Source organism: Candoia aspera, chromosome 3, assembly GCF_035149785.1.
Source record: "Candoia aspera isolate rCanAsp1 chromosome 3, rCanAsp1.hap2, whole genome shotgun sequence".
Taxonomy (NCBI): Eukaryota; Metazoa; Chordata; class Lepidosauria; order Squamata; family Boidae; genus Candoia; species Candoia aspera.
The window spans coordinates 44,522,008-44,547,345 of record NC_086155.1 but is presented as its reverse complement, the minus strand read 5'-3'; the positions used below and the strand labels follow the sequence as shown (position 1 = coordinate 44,547,345).

General features: G+C 40.8%; 1 protein-coding gene across 1 annotated transcript in view; it reads left to right on the top strand.

Moving 5' to 3' along the window:
* Nucleotides 1-25,338, top strand: part of MFSD4A (major facilitator superfamily domain containing 4A) — a 46,735-nt gene that overhangs the window by 18,835 nt on the left and 2,562 nt on the right. The window contains exons 2-9 of the mRNA XM_063297506.1: nt 1,588-1,786; nt 3,554-3,793; nt 17,983-18,151; nt 20,878-20,993; nt 21,700-21,873; nt 22,793-22,940; nt 23,992-24,062; nt 24,913-25,033. Of these exons, the coding sequence (XP_063153576.1) occupies nt 1,588-1,786; nt 3,554-3,793; nt 17,983-18,151; nt 20,878-20,993; nt 21,700-21,873; nt 22,793-22,940; nt 23,992-24,062; nt 24,913-25,033 (1,238 nt within the window). The remainder of the gene's footprint in view (nt 1-1,587; nt 1,787-3,553; nt 3,794-17,982; nt 18,152-20,877; nt 20,994-21,699; nt 21,874-22,792; nt 22,941-23,991; nt 24,063-24,912; nt 25,034-25,338) is intronic.

The window sequence follows — 25,338 nt, the reverse complement described above, 5'->3', positions numbered from 1 at the left end:
ATGATTTTTTTTTTTTTACCTGCTCTTCCACCATCTAAATAATATAGATGTTTGTGTTGTCCTAAAGAACTCACAAATCACAATTAACATTTAACTTCTCAGTGTGTTCTTAGGCCAGCCAAGGGCAAAAGGTAGCTGTTCTTGTACTACAAGGCTCATGTGTAGAATTCCAGTCTTGGCACATTGCCCATACCTAGTGGATCTGTTATTAGCATCTGCATATTTATCCCCCAATGTGCTCTTTCTGTCTCCCAGAGGTGTTGCTTTTATAGCTCTGGGCCTGTTGCTAACACATCACTAGCACTGAGCAATTGTTTTTCACTTGGTGCTCCTATTTTTATATGTATGTTTTGTTCCTATGTAAATCAATACCAACCTCCAATTTGGAGCCCAGTCGAATATAATACAAGTCCTTTCAGAACCAGTTATTTATAAGAGGTTTTATATAACTGATCTGTAGGTTTGCATAGCTTATTATCACCTTACTAGTATGAAATCAAGAGCCAGTTTGGTATAGTAGTTAAAGCACCAGGCTAGAAACTGGGAGACTGTAAATTCTAGTCCCACCTTAGGCACAAAGCCAGCTGGGTGACCTTGGGCCAGTCACACTTTCTCAGCCCTAGGAAGGAGGCAATGGCAACCTACTTCTGAAAAATCTTGCCAAGAAAACTGCAGGAACTTGTCCAGGCAGTCTCCGAGAATCGGACATAATTGAACAGATTAAAAAACAAGTATGAAATCTATTTTATTTGATGTATCCTTTAGCATGTTTGCAATTCGGAAGGAATCATTTTCCACACACATCAGGATATTGATTACATTATGTTGCTGTCATATGTCAGATTCATAATCAGCATCAGTCAGTTAAAGCTAGGCATAATTCCACTGATGGACAAGAGAGGGAGTTAAACATATCCCTTTCGAAGAGCGTGAATGCAGCAATTGGGAAAGCGTTCTTGCAATCTTCATTATAGACATCTTAGCCTGGTCTTGTTGAGAAAATACAGTATTTTAGCACATTGGCTGGGGATGACAGAAATTATAATCCAACACAACACATCTGGAGTGTAACAGGTTAGGAAAGACTCTTTCTTTTAAAAGTCTTTTAAAAACCACTGCCCTTCAATGCATCTCATTACTGTAGTGAGCATATTGAATTAAATCACATTTTAATTTACTTATCTATTCATTTATTTAAATTTCTTAAAGCCACCTACTCTGGGAGACTCAGGGCAGCTTACAAAATCCAAAAAGAATAAAACCAGTTAAAAAACGTACAACAACACAGACAGCCTAGACTAAAACAACCTGCATAATAACGAAGAATCACAACAGGGGCTTCACAACACTTTAAACCCCAGGACTGAGACCAAAGCCAGGTCTTGAGGGCTTTTCGCAACCCAAGGAGAGGGGGCACCATCCATATCTCTTGTGGGGCTGCAACAGTTAAGTTAGTACCATGTTCAGTCAAAGATTCTGTATCAGAGTACCTGAAAAAATTGTGCAATTTTTACAATAGTGCTTAGAATGACTGACCTTTAGTACAGCAATATGAGTAACTTGTGCCTTTTTTCCTGTTTGGTCCAGGTTGGCACAGTCTCTGCTTGCTCTCTTTGCTTCATCCCTTGCTATTTCTGTGGTTTTCGCCATCATCCCTGTCTGTCACAATGTCGTGGTTCTTGCGGTGGTCATGGCTGTGGCTGGGCTGGCCATGGGGTGTATCGACACACTTTCCAATATGCAGCTGGTGAAGATTTATCAGAAGGACTCAGCAGTCTTCCTGCAGGTGAGAAAGAAGCTGGTGGATGCTGGGCCCCTGACTTTACACCCCTGTTTGTGTGTTTGTGCCCCCTGCTTTTCCATTGGTTCACAAATGTTCAAGGTTCCATTGTGCTTGCTGCAATGAGATATCTTTTCCTCTGATGCTATGTTAAATATGAGGGTCCATATTCCTATGTAGGCTGAGACCCTTCTTTATTTTTATGCTGGGGAGAAGGAAGGAAATTTTCATTTTGTGCTGAGCTTGGGTGGTTTGTTTGCTTCAGAGTCAAAATCAGTGCAGCATGGAGGGGAAGCCTTAGCATTCTTAGTGGTTTCAAAAAGACAGGATTCTTCTAAATGCTATATTACGCAGCTAGAGCAAAATTTGTGGTTACAAATGGCAAGATGCTGCTGCATCTGGGCATCTCTGATCTTCCCTTCAGTCCCAAGTGCTTGTACATTTTCTTTTCTCTGCCCTCCATGTTGCATTTTGAAATATAATATTTTCATTTCCTTTCAGTTTTTATTGTGAGGCATTATCTCCATTTTATAATTAGATACTTCAGTCCAAGCTAGGACATATCTGTCCAATACCTTCCTTCCCCCCAGATTAACACTTGGATGCAAAACTAAAGGTAGAGGCATGTTGGCTCCAAACAGAAGCATGATATAGCACAACAGAATCCTGCACATGTGTAATGAATGAATGTCAGTCATTTCAATGGGAAGCCTATGTTGATCTTACTTTCAGACCAGTCAAGAGGGCCAGCACACGTTCCTGGACAGCTATAGAACCGAGTGCACCGTGTAAGCATATCCAAACCATTACACACCAAAAGTTCTTTGCAGATGGTATCAGAATTAATCCAACATCACATCGCTGCCTAAAATTATTTATCACAGTTATAACTTGTTTCTGAATAAGCAAGTCCAGATGCAACTACTTCATTGTGTTAGAATAATGAACATACAATCCTTTATCAATAGAAGTTAGTCAGTGGATACATTTTGCCAGTTTTGTATGTTTTAGAGTGCTTATCTGATCATATTCCCATTTACTAAAATAGATACTTCCCTCTTTCTTGCATGCCCCATTCAAACCATGTTAGTGTTACACATGAAGCTGTGTTAAAGCTTATCCGTGGCTGGGGAAATGATCGTTCTATAGTAACCATCTAGCAGTAATTCCATCTGCTGCTGCCAGTAGACAGGTACATTTCACAGCATTTTCTTGGAAGACTAGTGTTTGCTTAACCATAAACAAGCCATTAATCCTATCTTGAGTGACACAGCAGATTGTGGTTAAAGTAAGTTAATCTACAGAAAGCCATAGCTATAAACTGAGATTAAATCATTCTTACTCCATCACAATCTTGAGCTATTATCTAGTTTAGAAAATAAATCAAACCATAATATGATTTGTCATGTTATATGAACATAGTCACAATATTGTTTTGCATCACACCTGTGGTCAGCATCATAACTGTGCTGGATTATTCTCTGGTTCATCTGTGGTAAAGGAGATGTGTATATTTCTAGTCTCCCGCAAACAAGTTTCTAGGATCAAAATGCCAAGAGCATTTGGGTGGCATATGAAATCTATTGCAGAATTAACTACGTAACACAGTCTTCTCCAACCTGCCACTTTCCCCCCAGATGTATTTAACAATAAACTATTACTAATTCTTTCTGAGCCTTATTTATTGTATCTGGCCAGATTTGTTACTGGCAATGTTGGTTGTCACAGGACTGAAAGTAGTAAACCAGCTTTTCTCCTTGTCATTCTCTGTAGGCCCTTCATTTCTTTGTGGGCTTTGGTGCCCTGCTAAGCCCTCTGATAGCTGATCCTTTTCTGTCAGACACCAACTGCATCCTGGCAAATGGCACAGCCAGTGGTAGCAGCAACCTCCCTCATATCCGGAAGTCACTGGTCCCCCATCATCCTGGGAACCTGACACATTATGACCTACCCACAAAAGGACTGGTGGTGACACGAGTGTCTTATGCTTTCTGGATTATGGCTTTGATCAACGTAAGTATCACTGTCTTCATAGCCAATTGTTCCATATATGATGTTCATATATGTCTTCTGAGTAATGCCAGTAAAAGCTCTTGATTCCAGGTTGCAGTTTTAAAACTCTGTAAACTTGTTTTGATGTTCTGGCAAATCAGTCTTTTCAAAATGTTTCCTCCACTGTCCTTTCTCCAATTACGACAGTTAGTCATATGAACAATGGGGCCCAGATAAATCTTTAGAGATTTACATTGCATCTTGAGGCTATGAGCATAAAAGCAATATTCAAGAAACTGTGGTGTAGAGTTCTGTCTCTGCCAAAATTATCAGACTCACAAGGAATAGATTGCCTAAATGGTTTATCACAGAAAAAACATACTTGGCCTGACATTTAAGTCTTCCTAATCCAGGAAATAGTTCCTGGTCCCCCCTACTCCCTTCTGGAACAGATGCTGCCTTTTCTTCCTCTTTTACAGATTTCACTAGGGTTAATTCACATTTTTCCTATTTTTCCCTTACTAATAAAACTCCACATTGCAAGGAAGAAGGTCTGGAATCAGAAGGACAAGTTAATAGCCTTCAGCTGATCAAGCAGATAGCAGAGGGCCAGTTTCCACACTAAGCAGAAATGACTAATGAGTTTTCCTGATCGGTATCACTTCAAGAGGGGGCTGGTTTGAAGCTCCACTCTGTTTCTTTTCTTCTGGCTCAGGCTGAAGTCTGTTTGTTTCTTTGCAGCCCCTAATCTTTTGTGTATTTCTTCTACTTTTACCAACCTTAATAGGACATACATGTTTATGTCATATAGCAAATACCGCTCAGTTCATGGAGACTGACTCCAAAGTTAGTGTGCCATTGAGAATTTCAGCGGTGTATCAAGGGCAAAGCAGCACAGGTAGTCTGCCCCAGTACAGGCAATAAGGGGGTGCATCATCTGGCATATTGGAGGTGACAAGGAGGCTGTCTGGAAGGTTGGTGGCAGATGTGGAGTCAGGTTGCTGCTGCCAGTGCGCCAATCAGCTGTTTGGTGGTCAGTGGTGTGGTGCAGCAGCAACAAAGAAGTAGGTGTTAAAGGTGTTACATATGCTAGGTATGCCACTGGAGAATTTCTTTGAGTGAAGAAGGCTACTGTTTGTTGTGAAGCAATGGGGGTTCTATGCCACAGATTGATTTCTCTTACCCTATTTCACATATGATTTCTCTTACCCTATTCTGCTTTTTAAAAACAGATACATGGAATTCAGTCATATGTTTTATGTACATTTAGTTTGCTGTTGGCCCAGTGTTAGATGCTGTTGGTGGACTGATATATTTACCCCTCTGAAAAATCACTCCTGTGTCTTAATATTCATAGAAAGGGAAGCTCAGTTATCTGACAAGATTTTGTGGTCTGGCCAGAATATTGAAAATCCCAGAGGCTTGTAAAGAAAATATTAAACAAAAGACTATCTGGAAATCAAATTATAATTCCAAGCATATCAATATACCATAAAATAGACTTCTGATTTAATATTCAGGCTATATTAAAACCCACTGGAAAAGATGTATGCAGCAAATAATTCTATGGGTTATTTAGATTAGATTTAAAAGACAAAGTCAACCCAGTCTGTCGTTTGGGAGTGATTATTGGCAGCATATGTTAATCCCAGTTGCACAGTGAGCCCATTAATATATTGTGCACATATTAAGTTTAAAAGTAAGTAGTAATAGGTTCAGCTATCCCAGGAGTAGAGTTTCATCCTTTTCTTCTTCCAGGCAAATTAATTGTTGAGTTTTAGTAAACCTTGAAGATTTTAGTAAACCTTGGATTAATACCCTACTTTGAATTCAAGACATTTTATACTGTGTGACCTTCACTGAGACCACATGTATACCTCTTATATAGCATATATACCAGGGCAATTTTCGCCCTGTCTCCCACCTTCCCTTTTTGGGAAAGGTGGTTGAGAAAGTGGTGGCATTGCAGCTCCAGAGGATTCTGGAGGAAACGGATTATCTGGACCCCTTTCAGTCAGGTTTCAGGCCCGGATATGGGACAGATATGGATGCACTTATGGATGATCTCTGGTGAGAGTGGGATGGAGGGAGTGCATCCATCCTGGCTCTTCTTGACCTCTCAGTGGCTTTCAGTACCATCGACCATGGTATCCTTTTGGGTCGGCTCAGGGAGTTGGGGGTGGGTGGCGTAGTTTTGCGCTGGTTCACCTCCTTATTCCAGGGCCGGTCCCAATCGGTGGTGACAGGAGAGGAGAGATCTGCCCCTCGACCCCTTCATTGTGGGGTGCCGCAGGGTTCGGTTCTCTCTCGTCTCCTATTCAACATCTACATGAAACTGCTAGGTGAGATCATCCGTCACCACGGGATGAGGTATTATCAGTATGCTGACGATACCCAATTATACATCTCCATCCCGGGTGAGGTAAGTGATGCAGTAGCTGCCCTCTCCAAGTGCCTGGGGACTGTGGGGGTCTGGATGGGGAACAACTGGCTTCAACTGAACCCTGGTAAGACGGAGTGGCTGTGGGTTGATGGTTCCTCTGTATCCAGGAAGTTATCATCTTTAGTTCTGGATGGGGTTGCACTGCCCCATTCAGACCCAGTGCGTAATCTGGGGGTCCTCCTGGACTCACAACTCCTGCCCAATGAACAGGTGGCAGTTGTGGCCAGAAGGGCCTTTGCGCAACTTTGTGTTGTGTGCCAGTTACGCCCTTTCCTGGATTGAGAGGCCCTCCGAACAGTCACTCAGGCCCTGGTCATCTCCCACATAGACTATTGCAATGTGCTCTACATGGGGCTACCCTTGAAGAGTATCCGGAAGCTTCAGTTGGTCCAGAATGCAGCCACACGAGCAGTTATTGGTGCCCCAAGATTGGCACATGTGACACCACTGCTGCACGAGCTGCACTGGGTACCAGTTTATTTTATCGATTGATTGATCAAATTTAGCCACCGCCCATCTTCCCAAAAGAGGGACTCTTTTCTATCACCGCCCATCTCTCCCAAAAAATGCATTGCATTGTAGCTCCTCTCTATCTTTTCCGGTCATTGCACATGGGCAGAATTCTCTTCGGGCCTTGGCAAAGGGATGCCAGAGAATTTGAAGAGGGTGTTTTCTAGCCTGTCATACCAAAGCTTTTAACAAGGCTGTACTACTCACCTCCTTCTCTGTGAGCTAAGCAGCACCTCCTTCAGCATTACTTGTCAAAGCTTGGCTAGATTCAAGGTGTTGGTTATCACCTTTAAAGCCCTACATGGCATGGGGCCAGGTTACCTAAGGGACCATCTCATCCCCATAACATCGACCCGCCCCACCCGGTCATGCAGAGAGGGCATGCTATGAACCCCTCCGGTAAAGGAATTCCACCTGGTGGGGTCCAGGAGGCGGACCTTCTCTGCAGTGGCACCCACCCTTTGGAACATTCTGCCCCTGGAGATGAGACAGGCCCATTCACTCCTGGACTTCCAGAAGAACCTAAAAAGCTGGTTCTGCCACCTCGCTGGGTGGGAGGGGCACCAGTTAATCTTGGGGGTGGCTATTATAGATCTCTCCCCAACAAACAAGATCCACACTGCTGGATTTTATATTTTATATTCTATATTTATTTCATTTTTATAGAGTTATTTATATTGTAATTTATGTGTTTTAATTTTGATTGTAAACTGCCCAGAGTCCCCTTTTCGGGGGAGATGGGCGGTGATGGAAATTTGAAATATAAATAAATAAATAAATATTCTTCACTGAGACCAAAAGGTATGGGTGTCTCCCACGCATGCAGGTGCCCCCCCACGTGCAGAGCTTTTGAAGTGTTGTTCCACTTTGATGCAGTTCAAGCAAAATGCTCCCTTGAAACTGCTTTGCAAAGCAATTTGGCTACCTCACTTCTAAGTGACCCTGATGTTTTAAGGCCTTGGTTGTACTTCCTTACAACTCCAACAGTTCTAGCCAAGCTTTGACAAGTAATGCTGAAGGAGGTGCTGCTTAGCTCACAGAGAAGGAGGTGAGTAGTACAGCCTTGTTAAAAGCTTTGGCATGACAGGCTGGAAAACACCCTCTTCATATTCTCTGGCATCCCTTTGCCAAGGTCCGAAAAGAATTCTGCCCATGTGCAATGACCAGAAGAGATAGAGAGGAGCTACAATGCAATGCATTTTTTGGGAGAGATGGGCAGTGATAGAAATTTGAAGAATGAATGAATGAATGAATGAATGAATGAATGAATGAATAAATGCAGGTGGTGTTAATGCATATTGTATTACCTCTTTGCTTAAACAAAGAGAATTATGTCACTTCCATGGTACAGATCTCTTTATCAGAGCAAATTTAGGTTGTCCTGAAAAAGCCTAATGCAGACTATATTTCTCCTTCCCTAGTTCTGAATGTCTACACTGGATGGCCAGGGAACTAAATCTATCCTGTGCATTTCAGTCAGTAATACCAATGGGAGCTTTGTTTTCCTATGTTGGGTGGGGGGGACAGGGTTGTTGGGAAACTTGGAAAGGCAAGAATTAAATCTCCCTTCTGTCCCTGACTGCAACCACAATTAAAATATATTGTGCTTAAATGTAAAGGAGGAAAATTGAAGTGACCACAGGCCATGCTATTATTGTAAAATGCAAGTAAACCTCCAATAATTAAGATGATGGGGCTTTTGATATTGTCCCAAATTGTTTGGGATTTTTTTTGTTTGATATCTTTTATAATTATGTTTTTGTAATTCTTAATACATTATATTGTTTCAATACAATATTTATGCAGTATTAAGGATTATTGATTCTCTGTTATTTAGATATTGGAATTATCTAAATAATTTTTAGATGTTGGAGATAAAGGAAAAAGAAGTATTCAATATTAATTACAATTTAGGATGTCAGTATTACAAGCATAAGATAGTTCGACTTTTTCAACTAAAACTGAGTATAACATTAAAAAAAACTGCTGTAGATTGCATCAAAATATTTGTTATACAGTAAAAGTTTCGCTCTTGAGCTGATTACTTAGCAATAAAGTCATCATTGTATTGTTACCTTTTTTTACATATATTAAAGGGACAGAATAGATAAGCAAAGCAAATTTAACAATAATTAAAATACCAAGAAAAAGGAAAAAGGAAAATAATTGTTGAGTTTCTAACCTCCCCCTTTTTATTCATCTGCTGATTTATAGTGTTTGTAAACATTTAGGCTCTCTTGGAAGTCAAACTGTGATTATATTTGCCATGCTGCATAATGTATGGCATATATGGGAACCATTCTTGCTTAAATTTGGTTAAACTTCTATTGTGAATGTATACGGTTAGTTTTGCCATTGCTGCATATTCTACAAGTTCAAGTTTCCAATCAGATATTGTTGGAATTGTATTTTTCTTCCAGTGTGGGGCAAGATTTATTCTTGCTGCTGTAAGCATATGTCTCATTAAATTATGATGTTTCTTACTGATTTTTTCTGAGATAATACCTAGTAGGAAAAGTTGTGGTTTCATTTCAAATTTAAATCCCAGAGTTTTCTGCATTGGATTATGTATATCTTTCCAATATTTTTGCGGTTTTTCACGTCCTCCACATGTGATAAAACTTTCCTTGTATTTCATGGAATTTCCAACATTTATTACAATATTGTCCCAAATTGTTATAAGCCCTTTAGTAAAGACTTTTGGCAGAAATGGGAATTTAAAGGAGGGGCAAATCATGCTGTAGTACTGCTCCTGCAGGTTATGAGTTTCGTTTGTGAGTAGGTTCTAATCTCTTCCATGCTGTATGCTTAGCAATTTGTTATTCTCTAAACCAGTGTTTAGGATGAGATTTGAAAAACTAGTGCCACTTTGCTAAATGGGAAAGAGAAGCTGTGGCCAACAAATGTTGACACAAATCCTTTTTAAATGTCACTCGTACCTGACTGACTTTTTGGCCCTGCCAGTTTCTCTGCTGTTGCTACTTCCTGAGAATGAGAGAGCTTTCTTGCTACATCTAAAAGGTGTGGCCCAGTAGAATTCCTGGGGAGGAGACCACTTGAGGGCCGAAGTCTGGGCTGTACACATAGCAAGGTTGATATCTGCATGATCATGTCATGGGCATCATCAAGTTGGAGAGGCCGTGTGCTGGGAAAAGCTGTTCCTTTCTTTAAATGTACTTGTTGGCTTTTTAGTTTTAGAAAAGGCAAAAGGTATCTACTAGTTAGAAAACTCTAACTTCTCCTGGGTGAGAGACTCATAAGGCCTGTTACTGGAAGGAATAGCCTGTTATGATTCCCTGCTTTGATAATGCAGATCCCATCTTCTTAAATCTGCAATGTGCTTGCACAATTTTTAACACTTCACAGCCTCTGCAAGATTTTCTAGCACTTGGGTGGGTGGTAGAGCTTCTATTTTCTGCCTCTCTTGGGAAGTATAAGAAGAATCTACTTTACATGCCAAATATGATGCAGATGAGCAAAACATATGGAGTTGATAGAACAGAAGAAATGAATATTCTTTACCAAAAGGGAAAATGAAATTCTTTGCAAATTAAACAATATGGTGATAGAGTGGGCAGGGTGTGAGAATACAGTCTGAGCTTCTGTAAAGTGTAAGAAAATATGCAGGATTGGTAAGAGGGACACCTGCATTGGATGAAACTTACACATAGGCACAAAATGTATATAATAGATAAAACAATGTGGTTTATGTATTTTTTTTTAAAATCAGGGAAGTACTGTGGATGTTTCAGGGTTAGTCGATAAAAGACCAAATACTGAGGAGTTAGTGGCGGCAGTGTGTCAGGCAGAGCATCGTTGTTGCAATCCAATGCATGTAACCTAACACAATAAATCACATTCAGCTGGTTTGAATAGTTGGTCAGCAAGAAAGGATGGACAACTTGGAGGCCATACTTTATAACTTGCTTGACCTTCTTGCAACCATAGGGAGTGTGGTCCAGTGATGTGCTGGGGACCACAAATTTTTCTAGTGGATAACTGTTGGATTTATTTTATTCACAACATTTTGTTTAAGAGGAGCATTCTTTTGAGCAGCAAGAAGTAGAAGTAGAGGTGCCCAGATGCTACAGTTTTTATCATTCCTGACTAATGGTCATGTTGACTGAAGCATCCAGTCTGAAGGTCCATGGATTTCCTACTTCTGGCCTGGAATTTCAAGAGAAGTAACAATAATGGTCAATAAGCATTATTAAATTGCCCCGGAGCTACCCTATGAGCCTGGTTAAAGAAATGTATAATTCTAGCACTGTTAAAACAAAACTGACAAGGTTTTGATACTATGTGATTTCTGTTGCACCCACTTGTTGAGTAAAGGAGACCATAGATGAATGAAGTGGGAAACAGTGACAACCACTATCTGTGCTAATCTTGAAGTGATTTGTGTGGGCGGTCTTTTTGCTGATAGATAACATAGTTTAAGACAAATCTTCCAGCATCTTCCAGCAATAGTACTAAAAATGGATATGTGCCTTAAGTGTTTTTGTGTATTGAGTGATGAATATAGCCTGAGCTCATTGGATGAATTGATCTTGAGTTTTGGAATATGAAATACAGGCATTATTCCTAAGAGCCAGAGTTCACATAATGCTAGGAGACTTCTGGTATTCCCTCCTCCATCCCCTTATAGGATAAGCATTTGCAACCAGGAGTCCTCCAGCTTGGCTGAAAACCCAGCAGTTCCAACAAGCACAAGCAGTAATGAGGGATGCTGAGAAATATTGAAATATATGTCAGCAATATTTGGAACATTTTAAATTTCACCATCTTTCCTCATCTGTTGTGGAAGAGGTATATTACCCTGCCACAATAGAAAACTTATTGTGTAGGGGTCTGTTGTATAACTGACCAGTGATGAAGAAGTTAAATACCTCTTTTCCCATGGTATTGTTACTATGATCAAATTCCCGCTCCTTCTCCATCCATCCCAGCATATCTTTAAATGTTATTCCTTGGTTTCTTTGCTGATCTTCCAGCATCAGCTGCAGCTTGTCTTAAATTTCATTTCTCCTGTGGTAGAAAATACGGGCATGGTATCTTCTGTAGGAAATGTTAGCATGCAAACTCTGAATTGCAACTTAAAGGAACACTCTAGCAGATAAAGAAAATAGAAAGGGAGCTAGAATATGTAATGGATTGGATCCAGATTTTCCATTAGAGATAGGGCACTAAGCAAAGACTTTGAGGATTTAAACCTTTTGATTGGTCTTCATTACATTCTTTTAATAGTTCCCTGACAATTTCCAAGGGGTAGGTGGGAATGGAGGTGGAGTTTCATCTGCTAAAATTTCCTCTTTGGCAGATTGTTCTTAAAATCAGAGGAGTAAGGCTGGGGAAGAATCTTAAATCATTTCTTCTAATGATTTTTTGAAAACTAACCATATGAATGTTTTTTTAAGTTAATCATACAGCTTCTTAATGGGCCAAATGATATTGGTGTGTATATATGTTGATCTAGGAATAGTCCCCTGAGATAGATGGGTGAACTGGTTATCAGCAATACAAGTTTTGATGCTAGTGCCCTTTCTCAGTGCCCAGAGGAGCAATAGCACCTAAGTTACTTATTTGTTCACTATTAATTTGATCTGATCTGAAAAATTAGCTCAGACCATGGTAGGTCATATAAGATAATACTATTTGTTATGTGGAATGTTGCAACAATCCACCACATCCGCAGGGGAGGGGGAAGATGTCTTTGAAGTAGACTCTCTGCTGTGAAGGCATTTAACAGCTTTCCCAGTCCCCTCCAATTTGTTGGATTTATGGTGCCTGAAGGTTGATGGGAGTTGAAGTTCAATTTATCTCTGGTGGGAAAAGTCGGGGAATCCATTGTTTGCATTCTCAATATATGCTACATGGGTGCAAAGGCTAGCTCTGCTTAGCCTTGTAGGCAGGGCATTAGTCAAATGTAAAATGTTTCTGAATGTATTGTTTTGCCTTCTGGTAGGCTGGTGAGTCCTGTACCATGATTTGTTATTAAGCAACATTGCCAGATGTTACCTATGTCACTCTAAAAGCAAGTTGTGAGATCCTGCAATAAAGTCCCTTGGCTCTGCCTATATGTATCTTGGCAGGTGAACCAGCAGTAGAAGCCAAATTGGCTGATCAGCACCATTCAACTGTTAAAAGAATTAAAAATAAAGGATAAGCAAAACTCAGAGGAAGAAGAGAATTAAACAGTTGTGTCTATAGAACACTTGGATGGAGGTGGAAGAATTTCACTGGAGTGTAGGAAGGACAAATTCAATGACAGAACAAGATTATGTCTCAATAAAACTGTTACCCCTTAAGATACCCAAAGATTCCTCTTTTATTTTTGTTCAAAGTCAGGTAGCACTTTTCCTGATACATTAGCTGTATAGTATCTTTTTTTGAGAAAGGAAGTTCTAGCTGTAGCAATTGTTGCCTTAATCCCCTCTTGTTTAGATTCTTGTAACAGACTCTATCTAAGGCTGCCTTCCAGAAGCAGCTAGAAACTACAACTAATGTAGCACCTAAATTTTTGAATAGTTTCTTTTCACTTGCAATGCGCAGCAAATGTCTCTCTTGGTGCTTCCAGGAGCTGTGCAGTGGGGATTATTTTGTGTCACGTTAAAAGTTGAAAAATTTACTCAGTTACTTTACTTAATTTTCTGGGTGGCATAGTGCCTAGGGCAGCATTTTTCAACTTTGGCAACTTTAAGATAGCTGGGACTTCAACTCCCAGAATTCCCCAGACAGTACAGCTGCTTGTTAAACCAGGCCTGGCAACCTCCATGTTCCAGTCTCTTTTGTTTCATGAGCGTCTCTGGTTGACCTCAGCTGGTTCTTTTCTCTCCTACATAAGAGGAGTTAAGAACAAACCACAGCCCTACTGAGTTCAGCATTTGGCCCTCATAGGTTGACCTCAGAGTGGATAAGCAGACACTGAAGGCAGGCTAATGAGGAAACAGTCAGAGAAAAGGAACAGGAGTACATTACCCTTGGAGGCATGGTGGGGAAGAACATCTTAATAACACTCTGCATTGTCAAATGTTTTGAGCATAGTGGAGGGGGGTGTACAAGAAAATGAACCAAATGTCATTTTAATAATCATTTTATTAATTAAAAATCAACCCTCAGAGAATAAGAAACAAGCACTCCAAAAACAGATTTCTTATGTAATTGCTTCTAATGGCTTTATTAGCTTATTCCCAATTTACAATGTTGAGCCATACTATACGTATCCTTCCCCTAGTAGCATTATGCTGGTAAAGTAATCTTGGGATATTATTGAGAATTTGAGATCCTGGTAATTGATCTGCAAAAGGAGATTAGAAACAAGTAGAACAGAATAATTGTTTAGAGGAGAGCTTCCTTGAACGGGCCATTCCAAGAACTTTTGAGGCTTGTAATAAAATACTTAATTCCTGTGACTTCTAGTAGTAGTGGGTTCAAGGTGAAAAGACAGGCAATTCTTGGTCTGTCCAATTCGATGGAAACTTATAACGTTAATTATGATGGCAACAATGAAGATGTATATTTCTTCACATCCCTCCACTGGAAGTGAAAGGCAACTGTACCTGTGCATTTGGGGAGAGGGGAAATTTGGTGGTGAAATATCTCAAGTCAGTGCTTTTTACTTGAAATGTTTGAAGAAAAGCCATTGCAAAGATTCTAATTCTTTCTGGCTGTGAGCTATTCCTTCTTTTTGAACAGGACCCAGTTTTGACCCAGCTTAGCAAAATGCTGCAGTTTACCAGGATAGTCTGCCTGCCTTTGCCAGTGAAGGTGAATGGATAACATGGGATAGCCAAAACACCATTCCAGTTATTTAATTTTGGATTGCTATGAGTTCTTGTATGTAATCATTGTTCAGATATCCTTATTATCATCTGGCACTTGCTCTAAGTTATGTTATATGCCATTTTAATCTTATGTGGCAGCCTATCTTTCAGGTTTCAGCAAAGATAATAGCTACATGGATTGGCCTTCCCCAGTTTTGTAGGTTTCACATGTACTGGACCACAGCTCTCATTCATCCTTGCATCCATCTGCAAGGTAGACCATTATTCCAATCATATAGGATTGGTCCAACACATAATGTACAGCCCAATATTTTCTGGCTTAGTGTTGTTCAAATGATCTGTGAAATATGCATCTGTTTTTGCTGTTCTCACTTTCATAGCAAACTTGCCATTAATACAAACTGGTCCTGACCTCAGGAAGGATTCTAACTATTAAGGGAAAACGTTTTTCTTCCATGAGACTGAACTAGCTGTTCTTGTTTCTATTGTTCTATGAACAATAGAGATCTCTTAAATGAATTCAGTTGAGGAGAGGGGAACAGAGAGGGAGAGAATGCTCCATACCTTGAAATAATTCTGTGAGCCAACAAAAACCAGGAAATGTGAATTACAGCTCTCCTAAGTCACAGACAGAGAAAAACAAGCTCAGAGCGATCAGCCATTAATTATGAATGTTCCAGCTTTCACCATCAGTCAGATGGGAGAGTAGGAAGATAGCTTCAATTAAAATTACTTAATTACTTTCAGATACAGCTTCTATTCTGCCCATGCACAAAATGTTTCACTAGGCTTAGCAAAATCAGTGTTGCATTTAAGTGAAGCATTTTATATTGTGGAAGGCCACAAGGGGGGGCTGCTCCTATATATCTGTATGCAACATTGCAAAGTACTAGTGATGAAGTGTCCTCAGGAACTTTCTGAGATTCACGTCTGATGGGCAGTGCCTGCCCAGATGGAGTCCATGACTTAGTTGCAGCCTTTAAAAATTAGCCTAAAAGTTAATGTAAAAATTAGCCTAAAAGTTAATGTAGCATGCAAAGCAATTTTCATTGCATGTACAAAAGTTGCTAGCATCTGTGGTCCTGGCCTGTCACCTGCTGGCAGAGTGAGAAACAGCATTTCACTCCTTCAGTTAGCAGAGAAGTGGTATGTTTAGTTTAAAATGCATGAAGTGATTAAATGAGAAAAAAAACTATGGGGGAGGGCTTTCCGGAAAACACTTCAAATGTTATATTCTAGGTTGAGTTTTACAGCTTGACATTTGGAAAGCCAAGCATGCTAGCCATGATGGCTATAATGCATCTCCTCTACTGATCAGCTAATGACCAAGTAGCAACAGTAAGAACAGACCACGGAACAACAGACTGGTTTAAGATTGGGAAAGGAGTACGGCAGGGCTGTATACTCTCACCCTACCTATTCAACTTGTATGCAGAACACATCATGCGACATGCTGGGCTTGAGGAATCCAAGGCTGGTTAAAATCTCTGGAAGAAACATTAACAATCTCAGATATGCAGATGAGACCACCTTGATGGCTGAAAGTGAAGAGGAACTGAGGAGCCTTATGATGAAGGTGAAAGAAGAAAGTGCAAAAGCTGGTTTGCAGCTAAACCTCAAAAAAACCAAGATTATGGCAACCAGCTTGATTGATAACTGGCAAATAGAGGGAGAAAATGTAGAAGCAGTGAAAGACTTTGTATTCCTAGGTGCAAAGATTACTGCAGATGCTGACTGCAGTCAGGAAATCAGAAGACGCTTAATCCTTGGAAGAAGAGCAATGACAAATCTCGATAAAATAGTTAAGAGCAGAGACATCACACTGACAACAAAGGCCCGCATAGTTAAAGCAATGGTGTTCCCCGTAGTAACATATGGCTGCGAGAGCTGGACCATAAGGAAGGCTGAGCGAAGGAAGATCGATGCTTTTGAACTGTGGTGTTGGAGGAAAATTCTGAGAGTGCCTTGGACTGCAAGAAGATCCAACCAGTCCATCCTCCAGGAAATAAAGCCAGACTGCTCTCTTGAGGGAATGATATTAAAGGCAAAACTGAAATACTTTGGCCACATAATGAGAAGACAGGACACCCTGGAGAAGATGCTGATGCTAGGGAGAGTGGAAGGCAAAAGGAAGAGGGGCCGACCAAGGGCAAGATGGATGGATGATATTCTAGAGGTGACGGACTCGTCCCTGGGGGAGCTGGGGGTGTTGACGACCGACAGGAAGCTCTGGCGTGGGCTGGTCCATGAAGTCACGAAGAGTCGGAAGCGACTAAACGAATAAACAACAACAACTACTGATCAGCTGAAGCTCAAATGTGTTTTTATGTGCTACTCATATCTCCATCTTATGCATCAGTGCCATAGAAATGCAGTGCCATGAGAGGGCCTTTGCACAACTCCATTTGCACCCTTTCCTGGATCGGTCAGCCCCCCAGACAGTCACTCCCTTGTCACCTTACGGCTTGACTATTGCAACACGTTCTAGATGGGGTTGCCCTTGAATACCGCTCAGAAGGTTCAACTGGTCCAGAATGCAGCGGCTCAGGCACTGATGGGCATGCCTTGGCATGCCTGTGTGACACCTCTGCTCTGCAAGCTGCACTGGTTGCCAGTATCCTTCTGGGTGTGAATCAGGGTGCTCGTTACCATCTATAAAGCCCTACATGGCACAGGGCCTGGTTATCTGAGGGACCGCCAATCTCCAATGGTGCCTGCCCAGCTAGTAGGAGCCAACAGAGTGGACATGCTCCAGGTCTCCTCGATTAAACAGTGTCATCTTTCAGGACCCAGGAAGTATACCTTCTCTGTCGCAGGACCTGCAGTCAGGTCCCCACTGAGATCTGGATGGCCCCCACCCTGGCGACGTTCTTAAAGCCTTGGGATAGGGTGGATGGGACTACCCTGTTTGTGATGTTTGGTGTTTGTTTTGCTGTTGGGTTGCTATCTTGTTATTTTTTTGTAGTTATTTTTGATCTTTTGTATTCTGCCGTTTTTATCTTATTTATTGTTGTTAGCTGCCCAGAGTTGCTTGGAGTTGGGCAACATCCAAATTGAATCAAATAAATAAATAAATAAAAATGTGTTACTATCTTAGGCTGTATGTTACAGTGGGACCTGTTCCTTTTTTAACCTTTATAATAATATAGCAAAGGAAACTTCATGAGGGCAACTTTTTAAATATTCTTGCCAATAGAATCCACAGCTGCAGAAATTTCTGCTCCCACCCACTGGTTTAAGAGCAGGAAGGCTATGCTTCTCTGTAGGTAATCATGCTGCCTGTGCCCTTACTCTTAGAATATGTTGGAAGAAAGTGATGCTGTACACACAAGTAACATCGAGGAGTCTCCTGAGAAAAGACGAACTGGAACGGCCCCTTGCACTGGAAGAACTTACATGCACCTGTACAATGGATACAATGCCACATAGGCCTGCTTGGCTAACTTCCCTTTTCCTTTTCTACTGCTTTCCAGCTGCCTGTTCCCATTGCAGTATTCCTTTTGCTGTACAAGGAAAGGCTCGTGCCCTGCTGTCACAACGGCAGCCCCCCTCTGTTACCTGCAGATGAACTGGCAATGGAAACACGGATAACTGACAAAGACGACTCTTCCGCTTCCTCATCAAAAATCCAGGTGGAAATAGGTGAGAGCGTTTATTCCAGTTTTGGTGTACCATTCTTTTCTCCCATTAGCTCAGCAAAACCAAGAGAGCATGATGTGTTGCCCTATGAAGGGCCTGGACTTATATATAACATTAAACAAGGCTTATTGAATCATGGTTTATTGAATCAGCCTGAATTGGCCACAGTTCCCACAACACACTGAGCCAAAACTGAACAAACTATATAATGGCTATGTTCACACAGCACGCTGAATCATAAATTAATTAACTATACTTTAGCTTAGGATGTTGTTGTACAGCCTTGTGTAATAACTTCTTCAATGAGTTGTGTGAACTAGAAAATTGGGTTGATTGAATAAACCATATTAAGTTAAGCATAAGTTAGTATGTTATATAAAGATAGCCTTTGGCTTATTGTGGGAACCAGGGCATAGTATGCTGATGATTTCCAGTGAAAAATCTGCATACTAAGATGTTGCCATTAATTCAACAAATACTCAAATTCCAAAATGGTCTTTATCCTTCTTCTAAAATGGACATGGATATCTGAATTACTCAAGGTTGTTTATGAGATGGATTTCAGAAAATCCAGCAGAAATGTTCTGAGTTGCAGATTAATTCCCTCTTCGTGCACCCCTGTATAGTCCTAGGCTGATTCCCAGAATTGTTGCAATATGTATCAAGAGGAAGTCAAAACAATCCAAACTGGTTGGTCCATGAGTACTAGAATATGATATGAAGTTTGTCTTTCGTGTCTGTTAATACTAACTCTGCAGATTATGATTTCCCTGGGGCAAGTTCTTCAGTGTAGTTTACTCAGTTCCTTTTTTTTTAATCCATTCAGTCATGTCTGGTTCTCAGAGATTGCCTGGACAAGTCCCTGCAGTTTTCTTGCGAAGGCTTTTCAGAAGTGGTTTGCCATTGCCTCCTTCCTAGAGCTGAGAGGGAGTGACTGGCCCAAGGTCGCTCAGCTGGCTTCGTGCCTAAGGCAGGACTAGAACTCATGGTCCCCCTGCTTCTAGCCCAATGCCATAATCACAACACCAAACTGCCTCTCACTAAGGTCTTAGTTAATATAATTACAATAGATCGTCTTGGGGACTGCATTTAGCACAGTCATTTATTTGCCCATATAAAACTCGTGTCAGCTGAAAATGAGGCCCCATATTCACTTTGGACTCCTAATAAAGATGCCATTTCTCTCTGGGCAAAAGTAACTGTATCCCTGTGCTGCAATAAGTCTCATGAGTAAAAAGGCAATTATTTCACAGTGTACAGTTTGAAGACGAAAAGCAGTCAATACATGCCTGGAAGGTTATTCCTAGAGTCTAATAGGAAGCAATTTCTGTATGTGTTCTAAACCCGTATCATTTTATTTAGCTGATAGCTTTGCAGCAACATCTATCATCTTACACGCTAAGAAGAGAAGGCATTTAGGAACATGTGCTCGCATTTTGTGATGGTTTTAATATAGACTTCATTAAGTGTAATACATGCCAATATGCCTTTGGTGCATATGACAAATAGAGAAATGGTGACATCAGCATGGGAAGCACAACCATGGGTGCAAGACAGCTTTTAGAAGCAACGAAAAATAAGAGCCTTGTTGGATCAAACAAACAGCCTATCAACTGAATCACTGGTTCTTGAAGGGTTCCCAACAGAGCTACAATGCTCCTGACTTGGTTCCACAAATTAATTTTTGATATGGCAATAATTTGTTTCATTCAGATTTGATACCTCACATCCATAGTTGCACTTCAGTGGGAATACTTAGGATCAAAAACTCTTGGGGACTAAGTGAAGGACTGGTGGCATGTAGACTCCTTAACTGCTTCTCATCCTTACCTCTTCTCCCTGAGAGTTTGTTTGGTGCATCTTGCTCAGAGGGTGACTTCCTTCAACTCTAGCAAAAGGTATAATTTGCATGGGTGGTGGAATATTAGAATTGAGAAACATCTCCTCCAAGAAAATCGTCCCTTTCACTATAACTAGGATGGAAAAAAAGCTTCCCATTGGTTTCAGTGTAAAACAAAAATAACTTTTTTTTTCCTAAAAAGCCTAACTGATTGACAAAGGAAGGCATATTTGAGTGCATGAGACAGGGGAGGAATGTGTGACTCCATCCATTGCTGGCATGAGGCTCCTAGAGGGTTACTCATGAGGGGACACAGTCTTGGGTGAAAAATGTTTATTCATTATTCTACCTTTCTCTTGCTGGCTGTCTCCAGATCTTAGACTACATGGCTCATTATCCCAATCTATTGACCAATTTGACCAGGAAGTATTAGCACTGTGGTCTAATGCACCGGGATAACTTTTATAGATAAGGTGTCTTTTCATTTTAGAATTTATATCTTTCTTGTATAATCTTATATAACCTTGGTCAGGTTTTTACTCTGTCTGTAAATTACAGATTGATAGCAGAGTTTGGTGAGGGAAGAATGATATCGTCCACTCCTTTAACCCCAACGTTATGCTTTCAAGCCAACAAACTGTGGGGCACAGAAATTATTACCCTTCTCCCTTTTTTCGGGTGAACTAGGAATGGCCACCCAGAACTGTGTAGGAATGGGTGATCAAAGAAATCAAAATTAAAAATACATAAACTAAATATAAAGTAATCAGAATGAGAGGTGTTGTACAAGTCCTCAAATGTGATTGATGCTAAGCTCATGTGGAGAGAGTGGCTGGCTATACTAATAGTTTAACCAATACACTTAAATGACATTGTTTTCTCTCCCCAGGGCACGATGACCTCTTTGGGTGCTGCCAAAGCAAGAACTTCAGAGGAGTTCCTTGCTCTTACTTTGCTGTCCACATAACTGGAGCTCTTCTCCTTTTTATGACAGATGGCATCCTGGTAAGGGCAAGGGACAAAGAAAATGTCAGGCCCATACCTGTTTTACCAGAGTAGCTTTCCCAGCTCTCGGGACTGATCAGCTGGTTGGGATATTGGGAGTTGCTCAGTTGGAGAATACAGGACTGAGGAAGGCTGACACAGATGCTGAGCAACTACCATGTAGACAATCTAATTTTGTTTCAGGCATGATCTCTGTAGCTGGTTTAAAATGTTCACATGTTCCAAAATCAAAAGATAGCTTTCAACCATAAACATATATGCTGTTCCTTTTTTTATTCCTCTCCCAAATTTACTTGCTGTTAAACCCCTGTTGGTAAAATTCTTTGGCTCCAAGTATGTGGATTCTGCTAGTAACTGTTCTAGTTACATTTTTTTTTTTAATTGTATTTCTCCCCTCCTTTTATTTTGTTGTCGGCATCAGATACCTTATTCTGACAAGTTACTTTCACAAGTCATGTTATGTGATTCTGGGGATTTTAAAGAAAATGTGTAAAAGTTTTAAAAATGACTTTTTAAAGTCTGTCTTTGATGTAAATTGTGCTAAGTAGTATAAGATCATTATTTTACTTGTTTTTATACACTGTCCAGAGAACCGTAATTATATATTGATAAAAATCATCTGAATGAGTAATAGAATGAATGCTACAGGTCATTGCTTAATACTGAAAGAGTGCAAAGCTAATGAAGAATGTTTTCTTCTCTTCAGGGGGAATACTCTGGCTTTGTGTACAGCTATGCAGTGGAGGAACCACTCTCAGTGGGACACAAGAGGGCTGGCTATCTGCCCAGTCTCTTCTGGGGGTTCATCACACTGGGCAGACTCATTTCCATCCCTGTCTCCTACAGAATGAAGCCAGCAACCATGGTTTTCATCAATGTGGTATGGCCAATTCTTATTTACCCTTTGTTTCCAACTTTGTGATTTGGGTGTTTGTGTGTGTGTTGATAATTGCCATGATACATAGGTGGGATGTATCTCAATACATCTGAAGGGCATCATGTTTGGGAGTGCTGTACTTTCCCTTCAGGGATCCGTGTAAACTATAGGTCTAATGTGAAAGCTTAGGATTTTCAACAAAGTAGTCTTGGTATCATAAATTTTCCATTTCCAGAAGCTCTTCAAGAGTTGTTATGCCAGCCCTTCTTGAAAGAAATAATTGATTGTATGATTATATTCTTTTCCTAAAAATATTTGTGTTTAAAACAAAACATTTATCTTGTTCTAATGCAGCTGTAATAATATACAATGTAGGTTAAGACAAAGTGCAACGATATAGCAATAGCTAATAATAACTCTGATGATTCAGTTCCAGATGAGTCTTTCAATGAATGGTCCATTATTCATGGAAGGATTAAGGATCCCTCCTATAGAGGAAGGTGGTACTGTATGGAGGCATTTTTATCAATTCCCCTGTAGCCATGTGTCCTGCCTATCTTTGTGCTTGGCAGGCTCCATGCTCTTTCCTAATTGCTGATAAATACTACTCTGAACTCAGTTGAATAAAAACAAAACAATGGAAAGTAACCCCACACATGCTGAGAAAACTAACTAGAAACAATATGGCAGCAAAACACTGGAGGACAATAGCAGAAACCACCCAAAACGTTGGCTCCCACCTCAGCCTGTTTGTGGTTCTCTGCTCCAGGTGGCAAGGCATCAAAGCTGAAGTAAGTGAGCAATGAGAGGGCAGGTATATAATCCATCTTTGTGATGTATTTCTGTAATTGCTGCTCCTCCTTTCGCAGCGGGGTTTCATTCTGTCCTGATCCCTCCACTTTCCCATTTAATGTCATTGCAGGTTGGAGTGCTGGTAACATTCTTCCTGCTCCTAATTTTTTCTACCAGTGTGGTTTTTCTCTTTGTGGGGACTGCCTCGCTTGGCCTCTTCCTCAGCAGCACATTCCCCAGCGTGCTGGCCTACACTGAGGACATTCTACAGTACAAAGGTAAAGCAAATCTCTCCCTGTGTCTTCTTTTGCTGGAACATTAGTAGTTGGAGAGTGCCAGTTTAGGAAGGCAGGCCTGTGGTAGGATCCCATTAATGACTTACTATCTTCTAGAGCACTGTTGCTCAACCTTGGCAACTTGGTGTATGGACTTCAGTTTCCAGAATTCCCCAGCCACATGGGGAAGCAAGGCCACACATCTTCAAATTGCCAAGGCTGAGAAGCACTGTTCTAGAGTCACTGGACCATTATTGTGCCAAAATAACAGAAAGGAAGACTGGTTTACATTGCCTCAGGTCTTGCTGAGTGATGCTAGAAGGTTAGTCACTAATGGGGATTCTGCCTTTGCCTCTCTCTTAGAACTCTTGTTTTGTGCAAATAAATTCCTGATATTCTGCCAGCCTTTCTAAGAGAGGACTCTTTGAATTATCTGATTTGCTTTCTTTGCCATGCCTTATTTCTTCCATTCTGGGTATTATTTGCCTTGCCCCAGATTGGGTCCCACATATTATAATATAATGTAATATATTACTGAAGTTGAACGCAACTCTTGATGACTTCATGGACATATCCCTATCATTTTCTTGTCAACCAAATGGAAGTGGTTTGTTGTTGCCTTCTTCTGGGATGTTTTCTCAACTTCCCAGTCTACGCCACTGCCCTGATATTTTCTGGTGATTCCCATCCAAATACTAACTAGGTCCATACCTTCTTAGTGTTTTGAGATCAGCCAAGATCAGTTAGATGCTGCCATGTTACTGGGTAATGCTGAAAGAGAAAGGGACCAGATGGCTCTCAAAGAGTTAATTCTTTCTCCCAAAGCGAATAAACCACAGGTCCTGGTGCTCTTTTTTGCTTATGTACTTTGATGAGTAAATTAATATGAATGCTTATCTTGGACTGCAGCACAAGACAGATGGAATGGCATTCTGGACAGGTCATTTATACTACAGATTAAGTTCTACCACTTACATCTGAATATGCCAGCTATACATATATAGTCTTTATATCATCTGCTTAATTAAAACAGATAGCAACTTTTTTATTCCAGGCTGCGCCACTACTGTGTTGGTGACAGGAGCAGGAATTGGAGAGATGGTTCTACAGTTACTGGTAGGGTCGGTAAGTACACAGGATACAAAATGACACCCTGTTGGGTGTAAATTAAGTTACGTAACATCTAACTACCTCCCAGGAGATAGATCCTCTGAAAGGAAAACTGCTACCTTATTCCAAGACTGCAGGTTCAGCTAGCTCAGTAGTGGAGATGCCCCGTGTAAGTCTTTTAAATAAATAAAATGCTGAGAACTGTACTTGGGATCTTGGGCATACAAACATACCCTGGATCACTAAGCTTTAGCTGAGTCGTAATGTATTCTCTAGCATAGGGGGCAGTCTGCAGAGAGGGGGTGCAAAAAAAAAAAGCTGGCAAAGTTCTGCAAGACAGTATTTCTAACATATGGAAACACTGCTTAGTGTTTTTAACTATGTTTGTTTTGGAGGCTAAGGCCAAAAGTAGTCAAATAGTTGCAAAGTGTGTGCATTTCCACTGAGCTGTGATCTGCTAGGCTCCCATGGCAACAATTTGGAGCTTAGAGGTATCCTATTGTCATCTGATGCTCTAAGCTGAAGAAAGGGAAAAAAACATTTCTTCTCATGATCATGTTGCTTCTGGGCTTTTGGCACTTCTTGAATTGCAGTTCCTCCCATGCACACACACAGAATGCAAACACAGACTAGGCTCTGGCAGGTAGAAACCCTGGGGAAGCAGATGGCATTTGCTACTTTCCCTGAAGGTCAGACAGTCTGGAACAAATTTCTTCACTCAAGGGAAATGAAGTCTGTATAACCTCAGTCAGCACTGTTGGAGCACTTTGACGTTCTTCCTCCCAAACAATAAGCTGCGCCCATTAGTTTTTAAAGCAGTACCCAAAGCTTGAAAACCTAAAATACCCTATTTTCTTTCTGGCAGATCATTCATGATCAAGGTAGCTATAGTTTCCTGGTGTGTGGAACCATCTTTGGAACTTTGGCCTTTACTTTCTACGTCTGTCTTCTGTTTTTCCACAGGATTCACCCTCACTCCCAATCAGGTGAGACTGCCAGTTTGTTCCCCCTACCAGCAGCAGCACTTCTGAAAAGAAAGGAAGGCAGGCAGGGTGGAAGAGGATGTATGTTAATGCAGAACAAACAGGGAAAACTCTGGATTTTAAAAAAATGCAAGGAAGTGTTCGTTTTACAGCTGCTTCCTTTCCCTTTTTCCTGCTTGGACTGAACTGAATGCCCAAGCAACCACATATCCCTTTACCTTCTTTATTCTTGGACAAGGAGACCACAGAAAATGAAGCCAGGGAAATGGGTGTGGGATGGAGAAAGTCTACAGACAATAAATAAATAA